At 38.2% G+C, this 18,830-nt stretch overlaps 1 protein-coding gene across 2 annotated transcripts in view; it reads right to left on the reverse strand.

The window, feature by feature from the left end:
- Window positions 1-5,373: 5,373 nt before the first annotated feature.
- Window positions 5,374-18,830, reverse strand: part of TANGO2 (transport and golgi organization 2 homolog) — a 28,948-nt gene continuing 15,491 nt past the window's right edge. For both annotated transcript variants that reach the window (XM_010398200.3, XM_039560987.1), the window contains exons 6-9: window positions 13,285-13,355; window positions 11,790-11,943; window positions 9,974-10,078; window positions 5,374-8,203 (exon numbers count right to left, since the gene is read on the reverse strand). In XM_010398200.3, the coding sequence (XP_010396502.1) occupies window positions 8,083-8,203; window positions 9,974-10,078; window positions 11,790-11,943; window positions 13,285-13,355 (451 nt within the window). In that variant the 3' untranslated portion in view covers window positions 5,374-8,082. The remainder of the gene's footprint in view (window positions 8,204-9,973; window positions 10,079-11,789; window positions 11,944-13,284; window positions 13,356-18,830) is intronic.

Genomic DNA, 18,830 nt, shown 5'->3' on the forward strand with positions numbered 1-18,830 from the left:
TTTATTGATACACTTACTTAGAAGGTTGCTTCTTTTGTCCTTCACTGTTACTGGTTTGAAATCGACATCAGACACAAAATATTGTGATAATACATCCTGGTTTTGTCACCAACAGTATGTTTGTGGTTTTTTCATGTGTAACTTCAGGACATGAGAATCTTTTTCTAGTATTTCACTGATCTCATGTCTTTGAGGTCCCCAAATACTGCTATGAAAGGTAACAGTAATATTTTAATAAAACTTTTAAAACTTATTCAGAAGACCGCTGTTAGGCCTTTCCATCTTTGTGTTTGTCTCACTGGAACAACACATTTAATGATAGGGTGATAATTTGAACATAATGTCACAGTGCCGTGTCAACACATAATGATCAGGTTACTGAAACTGCTTTAAATCATTGCAAGCTGCCCTCAAAAACTGAACACAGTTTCAACTAAAAGCAGTTTCTAATTTTTAATTCCTTATAACAGGTTTCTCTCAAGCCATGATTTTAGTGATTTTTAAATTAGGTCTGCTTTTATTAATGTTAAAACAAACCACTTCAGAGCATGCATTTAATAAACACCCACAGTTTGCAAAACAGCCATTCACATCACACTTCAACTGTCAAAGCTGAGGAAAAAGATCTCGTAATTAAGTAAACAGCTCGAGTTGATGTTGGTATTTGCTGTGTCAGGCCACCTCAAATTGCTAACACTGGAACAGAAGTTTGTCCCTCTCAAAGGGCCTATGAAAATACCAGTACTGTGACTCATTGGCATCCCATTTATGTGACTGTATAAATGAACTACTGCAGTAAGAAGATCGCGTGCTTCAGAAAACAGGTTAAATTTTTTGTATGTATGGGAACAGCAATGCTTCAGTTAGGATCAGATGAGGCACACACACAGATTTTTGAATAGAGCTGGAAAATTAAAATGCCTGCAGTGCTTTAAAAATGGAAAAAATAACCAGTTTTAGTTTTTTCATTGTGCATCTGTTTTCAGAGAATCATACTACTATGTCTTAAATGAATGGTGCGACAGCTGATTACTTGAGACACTGACACTACAGGGAAATAGACTTCTAACTTTTTATAAACAAAATAATTAATCCATTAATGAAATAACGTTTTCATCAAAACAATGCTCAAATTGTGGTTAAATTTTTAATCTAGAAGGTTGATGTGACCTCTGAAGAATTAAATCTGATCTGCTGTGTCTAACAAGTTGCAAATTCACCTGAAAATTTTCATCACCTGGACTTCTGATGAAAGACTTGTAAAACATGCACAAAAATCTTCCACTTTTGAATTAGAAGTGTACAGGTCCACCTGCTTGGTGCAATCAGGATTAACCGTAACACCATGAAGTATCATTAGCAACAAAAAAACCAGTTCCTAATGACAAGGAGATTTTCACATAGAAGATACCAAAGTCTGGACAGAAACTACCGCTGTCAACACAAAATACGGCAATCAAGCCCATAAAGACAAAACTATGAGCTTCCCAATAAAGTTAACAGGCTGCATTCATCAGAATGAAAATTAGGTGGAGCCAGTGGCTTTTTCATATTCTTCCTATGTCAGTAACTGCAGCACATACTGCGCTGTTCCAACAAGAGAAAGCTACTGCAAGACAAGTTTTGCTCAGCCTGCATTACTTTTATTTCAGTAAAGTAAGTTGCACTGCAGCTTTTTACTTTTTTTTTTTGTTTTGCATTGGTAAACTGGTATTTGCTTGCATTACATGTCTTTGTCTTTCACTTTTTGCTGCAATTTGCTCTCCTCAATCTAATCTCTGTCAGTCATCACTTCACAGCCATGGAAAGATGTCAAAAAGGCCCCATGAGCAATCTCAGATCAGTTCTTGAATGTCAAAAGAGGTGGTTGATTGCTACAAAAAATAATCAGAGTAGACACATCCTTCGGCTCAACAATATCACAGAATCTTGCTCTTGCCATTCACAGATTCAACATAAACTAAATTGTGCTGTCTACAGAATCACTATAACTTCTGATATTCCTGTTGGAAACACTTCAGCCATATGGTTCTCCCAAGTTTCAGACTGCTGGCAGAATTTTCCCAATAATGCATGTATTTTTCTAAAGACAATATTGCTTAAAGTGGGGTATGATGTCTAAGAGGTCAAATAAAAAGTAACAGCTTTACATTCAAATCTGGAAATTAAACCAAGAAAAAATAAAGCCAAAACCAAGTGACCTTCACATTAGAGACTGGACTGCACAAGCCATTCAGAAGGAACATTCTGCTCAGTTGCCAGTTGGACCTGGGCTGGTGCTATCCTGTGACTGAGGCTTCCCTTACTTGTTCTTCATATATAGAACAAACCTATTCCTATAGCTGAAAATCCTGCATTCCTAAATACACTCAATTTATCTACGGGGAATATTAGAGAAATAAAATAGTATCTATCTGGGACAAAATAGTAGTCTTCATACTTTGCTTTCTATAGGCCCTGTCATCCAAACAGTTCAGAGTTCAGAACACTTTTCTGAAATAGGCAATATTTATCTGCTCTTTAAAAACTTAAAAGAAAAAAAATCCTCTGAGTCAGCCTCGTGGCTGTTTGCACATCGTGCATCTCTACCAGTTAAACCACCCCTGCAAGTCAATCTTAGTCACTTCACAACTTGTAGTAGAATTGCACTGACAACTACTGCAGACATTCTGGCTTCTCCCCAACTGCTGTTGCATAGTAATTTTTCTTTATACACCGTGATGTTTCTAACTCAAAGCTGTGGTAACAAAGCACGCTTTGTTGTACACACTTTGTGTGAACTACAGCTAAGAAGCTGCTGCTGCAATCCCTTAGCCCAGTCTCCTCTATATACTGCTTGCAGCACGCAGACATCAATCAGGAGCGTAATCTTCGGCTGTCAAAAGTCCAGGTGTAGTTGCACTTATATGAGCAAAGCCATAAATGTCAGTACCTTTGTTTTCCCTGACAGAGGCCAAATAAATTCTGAAAGCACAGTTGTGCTGCTAGGGTTGTTTTTTATGGAACTGCCATCCCGGGATTGCTTTGCCAGTCTAAACTCATGCACATTACAACAAGAGAGAACTCAGACTTGACTGGCACAATATATTGCTAAAGAAAACAGAAAAATTTGCAGCTGCCATATCACAAAGATAGTGATACAACACATCTATATATGCTACATCTAGAAGTACAGCGGGCCAACAAATGAAGATTTATGCAGCAAAACAATTGGTGCAGAGTACTTAATCTTCATGCAAGGTGCATTGCAGACAGTTTTGCTCAGGTTAAATCCTTTACCTGTTGGAGAACACTTGGTGCATTCCTCACACACACCTACCTGTTGCGTTCCATCTGAAACCAGCCTAGACCCTGTGACCTGAGGCTGCCCTGAAATGTGAGCCAAGGCACAGTAAATGGGGACTATCAGGAAAACCATGTAAGGGCACTAATCAAACCAGGGTGATAATGCAGACCCATCTGTAATTGAGAGGACAGCTAATTCCTGTCTAAATGCCAGTCATTCCACTGAGACATGAGATACAGGAGATGGATAATGCATCTGACCAAGACCTGGCTTTATGTAGTTATTTTGAGCAGTAGAGATAGTACAAGGAGAGAAAAAAACCCCTAGCTTTCCCATTCACCTTTTTCTTGGACCAGTACATTCCTTTAACAGAGGCAAAAACCTCAATCATTGAATACTAGTTATAATGTTGTACCACAAGAAGAGATACTACTGGCTCCATATTTTCCAGTTTATTATTTAATATATCTTAATTAACATCTGAAAAGTGATGTGGTTTTCTCCACCGAACAGAAGCAAGCAATGTGTTTACCCCGTCTGGCAAGTTACTGACCAAGGCTGGTTCTGTGCCTGTCAGGGCTGGTCTGTCAGGTGAGACACCATGGAAAACACTCCTGCATCACCTGAGGGAAGTTTGAAGGCACCTAAGTGCCTTAGCAGGCACTGTCCTTCTTGGAGGCCTCAAAAAGAACAGGATCACAAACCAGAACATCATTGTGTGTTCTCTGTTCTCCCCTTCCTTTCTCCATCTTCTGATCTGTTTTCAGCTTTCACTCGTTTTTCTCCATTTATCTTTCTAGCACAAAGACACAAAAATTTATCATGCATCAGCAATTTCTTTTTTCCTCATTCACGTTGTGTATGACTTATGAATTGCAATTTTTGGTTATTCTACCTAATATTATAATATTTATTATTTCTCCTTCATCTGTGATCCTAAGTTCAGTGCTTATGTCTTCTTTAAAAGATATGGTAAATTTGAGCATGTCAATGATACTGGTTTTTTCATTCAGCTTCTAAGTTCTTGATACAAAATGTTACACAGATAATTTATATATATATGAAATATATTCAACATTTCTTCACTCTGTTCACCTTAACCTACATTTCACAGCATGAGTCATACTGATGGGTTTTGTAATTCTCTCAGTTCATGCCTCTCCAGCTGATTGCAATACTGATTCTATTTTCACCAAGTCAAGACTACTTCCTAGATCCTCAGAAGCTATGGACAAGACTTCTCTGCAGAAAATGAATCAGATGAAGAACATCAGCTATGTTCTATTACACCAATCTAAATGAAATAAAACTAACTCCTAGTAGCTAATATTCCATATAAATAGGAATGCTTGCTAAGCCACAAATGTGCATTCAGTTCTACAGGCTAAAACTGACATGTAAGATAATTTAATTATTGCCTCATTAATGCTTAGTATTTCATAGATTCATTTCAAAATTACTTATCTCCTTATGATATTATGAAAATAGTGTTCCAAGTCTTATCAATATTTAATCTTATATTTAGTTTGGTGTATTTCATTTGTCACAAGTATCAGTTAAGCTTTGAACATAGTGAGGATCTCCAAAAGCCCAACTCATCCTGTGCTCTGTTCAGGTGTGTTTTATTAAGCTACTACGAGGGAGATGAGACAATTCCACCTCCACTGCAGGGTCCATTATGGCAGAACATTAATGCAGGTTCTAGTCAGTGTAACAAGAGAGTCTCAGGTTTGCCAAGGATCCAGACTTTTTCCACAGTGAATCTGGATTCCCATCCTTCAGCAGCATTTTGTGAGGTTCCACTTTTCCCTAAGGAAGCACTGATTTTGCTCTTTCCTACCTTTCAAATATTTTCCAATTTCTTACCTGGATAAGACAACCATGCAATAGCATAGAATTAAAAAACACCCACAACACAACATAAAAAATCCCAGAAAAATAACAGCACTCTTAAAATGGAATTAAGTACCAGAAACTAACTTACAGTTCCTTCATTGCAAATATACCATAAAAGATTTTACTTCATTGTATCATACCAAATTACAGGCAAATGCACAAAAACATATGTGCAAAAATGCACAAGCTAGTAATGTCAACAAAGACTGGTCACCAGGTTGACTTTATTCTGATTCTAGTTTTGAACACACATGTAAACAACAATTATGATACAATTTTAAGCGAAAAAACATAACTGAGTTTTCACACATTTTAAAATTTCTTCCACTACCATTCCAATAGAAAAAAACCAGGAAACAAAAATCTCTTGCAAATGTATGACTTTGAAGAGATGGTATCTATAAGCAAACTTAGTAAAATGCCATGCAATAGTTTCCTATGTACACTGTTTTCCTTTATATCCTTTAAAACTGGTATTTAAAATTCCCTTTTATTATTAAAAATACTTTTATAAAAATAAAACACTTTGTTAACTGTAGGTACAGTCTACTTTTTCCAGTAGATTCATTGCAACTCTAATTTGCACAGAGTAGATTATGCACTTCACAAATACCTTATCACTTTTATGGACAAGCACCACTTGCTGATATCTGCACAGCAGTCCTGATCCTGTTTCCACTGAAGCCAATGACAAAACTCTCACAAGCTTCCAAAGAAGTTAAAAAAGCTCACTTTATTAGCTACTCTGACATGATAAAAAACAACATCCGAGGTTTGGGCTCTTTCCTGTTTATTTTAATTATCAGCAAATCCCAGATCTAGAATTTTGATTCAAGCATAGCAAAATACATTATTATAATCTATATTTACATCTAAGCTCTGACTCGCCTTTCTTTGCCTATAGGTAAAAACTAAGAATAAATTTTCATTATTACAGGACTGCTATAAAAACCAAAGTTTATAAATGCTTTCAGCATGATACTGCATACAAGTATTTTGCTTAAGATAATGCCTTCAGAGAGAATGTCATGTTTAAATATCCACTATTTGTAAGTGGATATAAAAAAGTTTGCTATGCAAACTCTCAAAGCAAGGTATTGAGGCAGGGCTTTGTTTCTACGTATGCACGTGTCAAATTTAAGACAGCTATAGCTACTTCTTTGCATCTAAAAATAACAGTTAACATTTTTATCCATACAAATATAGGGTTTAAGAAGTCATCAAAAAATTAAAAAGGGCTGACCATTTCCTGCAGCTCAGAAGGACAGTCTGGAAGGCTTCGAGTTCTAAACCACGTACAACACAACACGGTGTTGTCTTGCCATCAGGGTGGTCAAAAAGTCATTTATATAGAACTGAACCAACAACCTGTGACTAGTGATGCAAGCAGTCCTGGTATCTAGAAGCTATTTAAATATGCAAATATAAAGAAGATATTTGACTAAATGCTGCTTTAGCATCTCCTGATACTTACAAATCTGGGAATGGCCTTTCACAGTACTTCACCTCAATGGAAAGTCTCATTTACTGCTGCCTCCGTTTTACACGTGCACACGTGAGAAATGCCCAAACACACCAGCTTGAGTACAAAAACACAGCTGCACATGTTCCAAAGAGTATCAAGAATCTGGCTACTTTGCAATAATTAATTGAAGACAGAGGCTTGTGAAAAGAATAAAGTCAGCATACCTGAAGGAAAAAAAAGAGTGGTGATCCCCTACTAACCTAATATTCAGTATTCAAAATAAGTCAAAACAGAACACCAATAGAAACAAAAATAGCTTAGGGTTTTCAAATATCCTGATATTATCTAGAATCTTTTATTATCACTGAATAATTGAAAAAAGCATGCATTTAAATAGCTTTTTAATTCACAGGTGCTAGAACATAGGAAGTACCTCTTAATACCCAACTTTCTCAGCAATTTAAGACTGCAACACTGCCACCTTACAACACATAACTATTTTTACTAAAAATCTATGAGCAGTCACTCTAGGCTGTAACCTATTATACAAATAAAGAAATGAATCCAAAATTTTGCATGTACAAAACAGCCGATACACAAAAACCTCATCTTCAGCTTGTGTTTGCAAACACGTTCCTATTCCTTACCTGCTTGCTGGGAAGAAAATAACAAAACCAGTATTGCTAATTAGACTACCAGGAAACAGGATGTCACAGCACAAATAGTTTTATTCAGGTCAAAGATAAGCAAGTCTGCTCCTATGGTTCTTTCAGTAAAAGTGAACAGAGACTGAACTAAATTCCCTACTTTGATTCTCAGATGAAGTTTTAGAAATAAGATGTATTGCTGTACTATCTATAGAAAAACAAATGTAAAGAATTCCCCCTCTCTGCCCTCCCCAGGCAGAACCATTGCACCATGGCACTGAAAAGCTTAAATGAGACTAGAGCACTTAATACTACCCAGATAACATACATTCATTTAATGCACATTGGCATCAGCTGTACAATCTTAACAGCATATGTTGAAGGTAAAGCAAAATTTGGTAAAACCTTCATATAGAACAATAAAAGCAGCAAATGTTTCCTGCCATTAGAACTAAAAAAAGTTTAAGTCTACTTAAAACATCTTTAAAAAAATCCACACCCACAAAGAAGCACTGACTTTGTCTTGGACAAAGATGGCCTTGCCCTGAAGGCAGGGTGATATTAAATAAAATATTTCTGATTGTAAGTTGCTACTTCATGTAAAAACACCATCTTCATCTGGTTTTCTCCAAAGCATTTGTGAGCTTGATAGGGTATGCTACCAGTTTATTTAAACTTTTGCTTTCCTTGCTATTTTTAGCTTGTGGAGGCTGGCACAAAACATTTACTAGAGCTTAATGGCTTGTTCTGTCATTGCTATTATTACAAACCATTCATGTGGAAAGTTGTTAACTGTGCAGTTTGAATTCATAGGTGCTTGTTTTCCACTGGTTGACATCAGCATTGATCATGTTGCGCTCGGTGAAAGTAACGTGTCCCTCGGAATCGACAAGAACGACTGTGTTCGTCCTGCAACAGTGCAACAGCACAAGGTTAAGCCTGGGGTCCATCATAAAAACTTCCAGGGTGCTATCCCTCATTCCCAAATGTTTTAACTCTTTTTTTTTTACCCCTGAGCACATCATCATCACACGAGCAGGGCAGAAATCATCCTGGCAAGTTCAAATGGGCATTTTCAGTCCCTTCTGTCACTCCACTGTCTTGATTCCCTGCTGCACTTGCAGCAGCTGACACACAAATCTGCTCATTGCAGAGTATGATAAAAGCTCAACTTAGTGCAAAGTGCTCCATTCAGAACGAAGTAGCATAAAACTAAGTGTTTCTTCACAGCCTACATGTACCGATAAGGAATATTCATATCAACAGTACTCTCTTCATTCCCCTCTTTCAAATCATCTGTCCATTAAGATTTAAACATTGTTAATTATAATCACAGGACACTGATATATGATCACAGAAAAAGGTTTCTCTCTCTAGGAACCTTCCAAAGGGGAAATCTGTTTTCATGAAAAGCACATGCCAGTTGTGCATCTATTCCACTCTGCCTTGGGTAAGCTGTCATTTCTCTATGGACACTACAGTAACCTTCCACAGAGGGATGACTGACAGTAGGAATTTTCCACCATGCTATGTGGTGGCCTTTCCCAAGTCACTTCACAGTTGTTCACTCATACAAAAATGCACTTAATTTCCTCAGAAGAATATGGTGAGCCCCAGTTAACAACCTCTGCTCACTAAGCCCTGTTGCTAAGGGAAAGGTAAGTGTGAGCATACAATTACAGCATTAGGGAGACTTGAAATGTGTGCTAATTCACCAGCAGAAGGTCAGTATTTCTACCAAGTTATCCCTGTTTCCTTTGAAATGGCTGGACTCCAATTTGTGAAGCAAGGGGAGGAAGGTGCTTTGTTACCACGTTAAGTCTTCATTAACCTATATTTAAAATGTTCTTTTAATACATTTTAAAGAAACCACTGTAAATACTGAGTATCTCTTTCTCAGAATACCAACTTAAAATACCTACAGCAGTGAGCATGCTCTGCTTATCAACTCCCATCTCTGCAGAGGAAATACTATGGCTGACCATGCCACAGACCAATCTGACAAAATTATTGGCAGACTTAGAGCAGCAATTCCCTACCAGCAGCAAAAGGGTTCACCAGCAATTTTGTCTCATTGAAGATTAAATAAAGATTTGCATTGTATTATTCTATTCTTCTTGCAGCTTTGGTGAAACAGTCAGAGCAGAGAGTGAGACTATCTCAGCAAAAACCGATGCACCAGTTAGGGGAGAAGTGGAAATACAGGTTCTTCTGAACAAGAGCAATAGGTTTTTAATGTATGAAAATGGCAGATCCACTTTACGATGCCATGTCTAAGGCAAACTCTGATTCAGGAATGCAGATGACACAATTCCTGCTTGTGGAGGAGAAACGTGTTCTGCGGTATCTCTGGTAAGATCAAAGTTAAAGGTGCTCAGATCTGCTACTACACTGGGGAAGCAGGAGAACTATTATCTTGTCTGGGACAGGTTAAAGCTGTGCTGTGCTCTCCATCAAAGATGAACCACAATGTGAGCTTCAAATGCTCTTCAGCATCAAATCCCAGACACTCAAATACTGACCAAGGAAATACATTACTGAATTATACCAGATTAATATCTGAAAAAAAAAAAAAAAATTAAAGCAGTCACTATAGAACTTAAACTTACACTAGCACAATTTTGATTTGAGATATGCTTTCATCCAGTACACATCTATTTCTGGCAATGAATTTTTTACCTTGTTCCGTAACCTGGGCAACGAACACATAAAGCTGCATACTTGTTCAATATAGGACGGATATAGTCCTTCCCTTGGTCTTCAATTGCAGGGTCTGGTAATTGACTGAAAAAAAGTAGTAAACTAGTTTAAAAAAATCAAAAATCCTCCAATATTAACACATTCATCCCTCTTGAACTGGAAGGAATTCCAGGACATCCTTGAGATCACAGTCAAAGGAAAGGCTGAAGCAGAAGAGAGGGGGTAAAGGAGAAAAGCCCATCAGGAAAGAATGGAATTCTACGATTAGGCCAACCCCTGTAAGCACTAAATTTCTGTAATATGCACACACAAAGAGATCACAAAGTAATATGAAACAGGATATTTTAAGAAAGTTCAAAGCTAGTGCATTCCACATGTTCATATTTATTATGAAAAGATAATTTCATCTTCAAGTGTGATTTGGAAAGATTACAGGCTTAGTTTTAAATATTGCTTTTTGTAAGTAAATATTTCCCTTTTATAGTCAGATGGTTTCAGATGAGATCAAATGGAATTACTGAACATTAAGAGAAGATCATTTGACTATATTGTATCTTATACCTTCGTCTTTTTACTAGTAAAAAGTATAAAGTATAACAATTTTTTAAAAAATCACTTGATCTGATAGCAGATGAAAAAAGCAATTAGGACAGCTTAGCAGACTCTCCAATTACTACTCATTGCTCAGATGTCTGAGTTCTTATATAAACATTTATTTTGAACGACTGAAAAATGCCACATTCATGAATGCTGGCATTAAAATTCGCTGTTAAGTTTGGGAAATTGGATCTATACACCAGAAACAGCTTTCCTTCAACTCTAATCACTTCCCAGACAGATAAAGGACAAGGTAAACATGGAAATTACTGGATGGTGAGCAGTGATATGAATTTAGACCACAGCATCTCCTGTACCCTACTCCATGTCTGCACACTGAAGTGGTATCAACTTCCTTTCTTTCTGAACATCCAGCTGATGGGCTCAGGTTCACTGTGCAATCAGTTGTGAGTGCAGGAACCTTCCTTATCAAACTCATCTCTTGGGAACTTCCTTGACTGGAACTTCCTTGACAATTCCTACAGCTGAATTGTACAAATACTTCCTTATCTCCTTCCCCCACTTAGCCTGAAACAACTGCACTTTTGAGGAAGGCAGCTAGTTGTACTTTGAAAATGGCTTGCTTCTCCACCCTCTGTGCAGCAATACAGAACAGTAAAAGCTGCTAACACAAACCTGCTCACCACCTGTGAGGGTGCTGAGGCCCTGGCACAGGTTACCCAGAGAAGCTGTGGATGCCCCATCCCTGGAAGTGTTCAAGGCCAGGCTGGATGGGTCTCTCAGCAACCTGGGCTGGTGGACAGTGTCCCTGTCCATGACAGAGGTTGGCACTAGAAGACCTTTAAGGTCCCTTCTAACCCAAATCATCTCATGATCTATTTAAACAAGTGCTTTCTCTAAGTGCAGTAACCAAACCTACCTGAACCTTCAAAAGGCTGACAGCAAGCAGCTTATACATCCCTAGTCATGCACTCATTGCCCTTACTAAGAGAAGTGCAATCTTTAAAAGAAAAGGGCACAGAGAAACCAGTGCACAGCTGATGAGTTCTAAGACTGCAGTGGTCTTAATTGTGTCTCCTGCTTAAAAATCAATACTGTTGAAAGTCAGACTTTGTGAGAACAGTACTTTCAATTAACATCAAGGTGAAGTGCTTTTTTCTTTCAAAACAGTTTCTATATGCATTTTTTAAATGGGTCATATTGTATTTTGAGTGAATTCCAGCTATCGTGTTCTTACGGCTCTTGATTATTCATCACTGTAAGAAGCTCCTTCACCAAGTCTTCTTTGGTAAGGTCTTGACTTCTCGTGACCACTTCTGTGAAAAGCTGCTTCCCATACTGAAGCTTCTTCCATGGTGTATCCAACAAAGAATTACTCAAGCCATATATTCCTACACACACACAAAAAAGCCAAACAAAAAATAAACCAATTTAATTGGAAAGTGCATTCTGGTGATTTCAGTTGTCATTACAGATTTTTAAAAAAATTATAAAGTGTAAGTGATTCCCCAGGTAACCTTGACCTGCAGGTGTGCCATAAACACACAAGCCCCATTACTGAACAGGAGAATACAGCAGGCTGGGCTTACGCTGGGCTGTGCTTAAGCACTCCCCTGTGCTAATGCTCAGTACTTGGTTTCAGTTGTACTCTAATCCACATCTACAGCAGTTAGTTTTAATTTCTGGTTTGCTAAACTATGAAGAAGGCACAATAGAATTATATAATTTCTGCAACCTAGTCTTGTCCAGTTTAGCTGTATTAATTATAAGTTATCTTTGCCTCTGATTCTACTCTATGGAAAAACACTGCAAAGGAACATTGGATGACAAGAAGGACCTCTCTCTTTAGAGGCATCCCCTCAGCACAATCCAGACAAGAGAGATTACCAACATCATCTCTTCCTGAAGGCAGCCATGTGCACAGGAGTCTGTTGTCTAAGCACAGAGACCGGAACTATCTTTGGTACAGTCTGCAGATACCCAGTATTTGTGACTCAGTTTCTCATTACAATATGGCCAGATTTTAAATTTTAAAAAAAAGTCTGTATTAAAACCTGTTTTATGTCTGTAGTTGTACAAAATCTAACAGTTATTTCCAAGAATTTATGCTGTAATTGCTCCAGTAACAATTTGCCTACTGCCAGCCACATTTTGACCATTAACCTAAGCCCACAAAACAAGGCTCTGCCATCAACTGCTATCAACCAGCTACACTGCTCAGAGCCTTCCATGTGCCTGGTTCCACTTAAACTGCCTTTTTGATGATGAATTCTGGAGCTTTGCTCTCTCTAGCTAGCTAGCAAAGAACTAGACTTGAAATATTTTAAAATCAATCCACCTGCTAGACAGATTTTTTTTTTAAAGCCAACTCTGTCCGTGGGGGAGCACAGTCATAGTGTGACCTTCAAACTGCTGGGTAAGGGGAGTTAGGGTCAGATCCTTTGAAAACTCCGTTTCTCAAGACAGACTTCCGTCCTGTTACCAAGCAGTATTCCACTAATTGCACTGCAGGTGGGTACACTGGCACAGACAGAAACTTCTAATGAACTATTGATTCTTTACTGAAATTTATTAACAAAAACTTAAATGAATTCAAGGACATTGAAAAAAAATTTTTTTAACGAATGTAAAAAAAAAGTCAGTGAAGACAATGCTTAAGTAGCTAAATTACTAGAACAGTACACAGCTATGTAAGAAAAAGTAATATCCAGACCCTTCTGAAGAAAACCTACCAGCATTTAGGAAAACAGGTTCTGGTTCTCCTTTGTTTCCATAGTAGCAAATTACATCTCCTTTGGTGGTACTGAAAAATATAAATACAAGTTTCTCCTTGAAAAGCCATCAGCTTCTGTATTTGATTATGCTTTAATTTCATGCAATCTTTGAGCACAGTAAGATGCTTCTCCCACTGTTACTCCGATGATACCAGACATTGATGAGTTTTATTACTTTCCTCCTCTCAAAACACTGTATTAGCTGCACCACTATCAAGAACTACCATTATCATTTTTAAACATAATAATGCAATAAAATTCAGTAAACCCCTGTAACTTCTGCATGGAAGTAGCCAGGCTTAATGACAAAAACCTGTATGGTTTTGATTAACTGGAGATTTAGTTGCTTGGGAGAAGGGGGCATGTGAAAACAAAGGAACTGTCCATCACAGCAAGTACCCTTTTCACCATCACCTCTTTTGAATCCTTCCTGCATTCTAAACCACTGACTGCTGTGGGCCATTTTAGATGGCAGAAGTGCATTTGAGGCCCACTTCCAGCATTGCTGCAGGGCAGAGTTGGGTTCTTTGTGCATCTCTTGGCTGTTTTCAGGTGACTGTAGTCACTGAATCTCTCTCTAATTGTAGGCACTGGCTGCAGCGCTCGCTCTCTCTTGTGGACAGAGTACAGGGAGGGTCTTGCACAAGGTTCAGAGACAGCTTCCAACATTGCCAACAACTCTTATTTGACAGAGATGGTATCAGCATATCCAAACAGCAGAGACTGAAGGAGTCACACTGATATTGACAACACAAACACCAAACCTACTGATAAGGGAAAAAAAAAGAAAGAGAGTCATCAATAAGTCATGTGTGTCCTGTGGGAAATGGACTGCCATTAGATGGCTCACTCTCAACATCCCTCAATCAGCTGACACTGAAAAGTGATTCCTCAGATCACTTCTGGTTGGTGGGGTTTGGCTTTTTTTTTTTTAATTTCCCAGAATACAGCAATGAGGTCTAATTCTGTATTTTCCCCTAGTGATTTACTTGGTCACAGTTACCAACAAACACATTCTGCCATAGTTCAGTTTTTAATTTGTCTCCCAATCTCCAGCTCCTTATACAGCAGATAAGACTTTTTTCAATTGGGAAAAAAAAAAAGAAACACAAAACTTCCAGTTAAGATTGAATTTGGATTAAGTGGCATAAAACATAATACAGGAGAGAAGCCATTTCCAACTCCTCATTTTTTTCTTAAGATAAAAAGGAGTATCTCTGCGCTGATGCAAATCAGAGTATATCGAATGCAATCTCATTAATGATGTACTGGAACTTAAATTGCTCTGCATAACTTAGCATCCGCTACTCAAACCTTAATAACAAGCAAAACAGTCTTGATTTAGCTGTTTATATTCTTCTTGAAAAGCCATTATGAAAGACATTCTACAGTGTCCTTTGTAAGACAGCCAAATGAAGAAGGAAATATTAACTTATTAATTATAGAAGTCAGAGGAGTCAAGAAGAGGAATACAAAAAAAGCCCCCATAAAGCAAAAATAGAACTTTCTCTGTGCACTACTGTTCCTACTCCCAAAGCCATGAGAGCTTCCTGATACCACACAGAAAGATGATCAAGTTTTTCAGCACAGGCAGAAGACAGCAATTATAGCAGGCATATTGTGTACTCTTATTTTTATTGTTAAATATCATATAAGAAGACCCCGGTTACTTAATTTGCTATTTATCTACTGTTACAAGAAATGTGTAATTTTTCTGAACTTTCCTCTAGTGGCTTAAAGGACATTTATTTTCCTTATCTTTTTTCTTCTCATCCTTAGGACTCTTGTTCAATTTTATTTATGTTGATATCAAGACTTACTGACCACCGGAACTCTCCAGAGACAACAGCCCACCTTATTTTTTTTCAGTTAAGACATCAGCAATTACACAAACTATTGTATTGGTGCATTAAGTACTCTCTTTTCAAATACCTGCTGTAGAAGGTCTGTGAAGAGAAAAGATCAGAGCAATTGTTATCACCTGAGGTCTCACAAGACAGTGTTAGATGGAAAGGTGGACAAATGGCCCAAGCAAGCCCTGGAACACAGCTTAAGACAAGGCCTGTCATAGGTGAGACTGCATGCTCAGTAAGTAAGCACTGCTGACTTCCTTTAGAATGGCTTTTTATGTGAAAGAATATAATCCTCTAGCATGTCTTCCAAGATTTTTGTCACTAACAAATTCAGTAACAAGATCCCCTGGAGCTCCTCAAGAAGATGGGGAACACATAGGAACTGCAGGGTCACTAATTCAGGACATCCATATCTTACTGTATCCACAGTCCCTCAGATGCGTGTTTTCACTCACCTCCACTGCAACACTGCTGCTGTCTTCCGTCAAGAGAAGACTAAAGCCTCCCAAGAGACTTCTGAAATGGGCAGACTTTCAAAATTTAGTTCACTGTGCCAGTTAGCTACTCTTTCTTTAATCATTTGGCTCTGCCTATTCCCTTCCTACTGTTTACAGGTACTCAGTACTGAACATCAAAGCAGAAGCCAAGATGAAAAAAAATCACTGTAAGCTTGATTGCAGCAATAGCCTCAAAACCCTGGCCCGTACTCAAGATTCTCTTCCCTCCCAGCCTTACAAGTATAGATACCAATTTCACTGGAGAAGTAATAAAAGCATAATTAAAGTGATGACAATAGGACCCAATAGACATATTTTTAAATCCCAGCCATAGCTGATGGCAGAAAGAAACTAAAATTATGCTCTTAGATACATCATTCTGTCAAAAAATGTAAGCAATAATAAATGTTCTAGGAAATATTCTAGGCAGCACAAATCTGAGTAGTAATAGAAGCTTCACAGCAACATGAAAGCCATACAGAGTTTGCCATAATCACTTCTTAATGCTGGTGAAACATAAGCAATGCCCTTCTGCATCCCTGCCCTGGTTCAACTTCAAGGTGGCTCCAAGTCACGTCCAACAAAAACGCAGAATGAAAGAAAAAGAAAAAAGTAGTGAGGCAGTAAAGCTCCACAGAGTGTGGTTATCACCAAGTGATCACTCCCCTGGGCACTGAGCTACAGACTGGGCACTCTGCTACAGACAAGGACATTGGATTGTTTTATGAATAATGTGCACATGTATTTTTTTGTGCAAGGACAAAAGATGAAACTGGCAGCTTGAAATGCTGTACGGTCATTTCAAATAAGTAGTATGGTTTACAGATTCATTTTCTTTTCTTCAATCTTCATCAGCTATATCAGGAAACTCTTTCTGTTCTGAAGCTAAAAACAAGCAAACACCAAACCACCAACTATAAAGCCCAAACATATACCACATACTGTCAAATAAAATGGTGAAAAGAATTCTGCCAGATACAGCATACAAAGTCTGCCTTAAAACACTACTTTGATTTTGCTGTCAGTGTCTAAACATGTCTTTGGTCCTGTCCTAATATTTTGGGCCAGGCAGAAGGGCCAGAGGAAAGAGATAAAAAGTTTTTCAGAAGCATTTTTCTTTCTTTTGACATTGGACTGTCCATCCGTCCACTGGAAATGACTAAAGAGCTATGCAGAAATACCGCATTTTCATGAGGGAACTGCAAGAAGCAAGACAAGTGTACTCTGCAGAAGGTGATATTGTATCACCTCTTGTGCACGAGAAGTGCATGAGAAGAAATGTAAATCAGCTTACAGAGCAATCCCGCTGCCTTGATCATCCATGTTCTTTCCACACCAGCATTCTGACCTTCTCCCTTTTTACTGAAAAGGCACCTAAATCCAATCTCTGAAGAGCAATCAAATCCCTCCCACCCAGCCAGGTCATGGTAACTACGCTGAAGGGAGAGCCTGCAGGTGATGGTATAATTTACTACATGTTCTCTGCAGGGATTGAAAACTGGCTGTGACAAGGGAGAGCAGAAAAGCTCACCCAAAAGGCATTTTTCTGCAATCCCCTCCAGCTGACTTGTTTGTAAGGGACAATTTGTCTGTTCATCATGGAGAAAGTGATTCACTCCTGTTACACAGTGATCTTACTGCAGATAAACTATATGGGTTCTAACTGACAGCCTGTCAGAGACTCTACATTTGCTGGGTGGGTGACAAGAAGCTGCCAGTTTGTCCTTCAGGGCAGTCTGTATCACATACTTGTAAGGAGCACAAGTGAAATGCTGCCACAGCAGCCCTGACACAAGTTGGAGATACCCATTAAAGCCTAAGTAGGTGCAGCAGTGGATTTGTTGGACATAAACACAGGTTTCCCCAGAACTGAAATGATGTCCTGATCATCAACAAAAGCAGCTCACTGCCTTCAGGTATTACCACAAATGGAGAAAGAAGGAAACCTCCCTTGAATATTGAGCAGATATTTACTTAGAGACCAGCCCAGCCTCCGATAACCTTGTTCCTCTCCAATCAGACCTATGGATAGTCAGAATGAGAGGAGTGGCAACACTGCCTTCCTGGAAGCCAACTTTGCAGCTGCACAAGATTCCAAACAGACACTGTTTGCCACATGCTATAATTCGACATAAAAGTATGTTTAGCATAACTGGATAAATATTCATGACTCTCATACTCAGCAGGTACACCCAAGATGATAAACTGAAAAATGAGAAAAATGAAAGTACTAAGTAATTTTCCTAAAACAAGAAATCAATAGTATTCAAATTGACATCAAGAGATGCCACAGAGTAAATAGATTATTACACTATAAGTGTCAAAATCCATGCATGTTAAAAATAAGAGTCACACCAAGCTGTGGAAATAAACAATGAGATTTTACAACCCGTATAGCTTTTTCCTGCTCTCCTTCTCATATTACTGCACCTGTCATCTAGCATACTGTCATCATAATCACACAGAGAGAAAATAAAAATTTTTTTTCTGAAATGTGCACCTGAAGATTCAAATATTGTAAATCTCTCTAAATATGCTGCTTGCAGTCAGCAGGATCATGTGCTCAGGTATACCCCTTTCCACCAGTGCTTCATTTACACTTTCAATCTGAGTTGCCTCTCCATTTCACACACTCTAACAGAGCCAATAGCTGTTTGTTACACAATGGAAGAACGTGTTAAGAATAGTCCTCTATCTTTGTTTTGGACAGTAACATGGCCCAACAAAATAGCATCAACTACAATAACATTTTCTATTTACGCAGAGAAGTACCTCCCATTCATACACCACGTTTCTCTTAGGAGTAATTCTAATTTCCTAAAATGACAAGTTTACAAATCTTATTGAAATTGCTCTGCATCATTAGCTTGCCAAGAATTTCATTTCATCAGAGTATCCAAGGCTAAGGACACGTCGAAATGGAGAAGTTAATCAACACACACAGCTTTCAGAGTGGTACTCAACAAGGAATTATGACCTGTATCACCACGGAAAGACTATTCAATTGAGCATACAACTCTCTATCAGCCCAGCATGGAGGAATAAACAAACAAAACTAACACAGGAATTATTTCCTTAAATAATATCAATCAAACTTACTTTAATATCATCATACTAGCAGCCATTATGACTATTCTATTTACCTAAACTAAAA

The sequence above is a fragment of the Corvus cornix genome, chromosome 15 (assembly GCF_000738735.6).
Source record: "Corvus cornix cornix isolate S_Up_H32 chromosome 15, ASM73873v5, whole genome shotgun sequence".
Taxonomy (NCBI): Eukaryota; Metazoa; Chordata; class Aves; order Passeriformes; family Corvidae; genus Corvus; species Corvus cornix.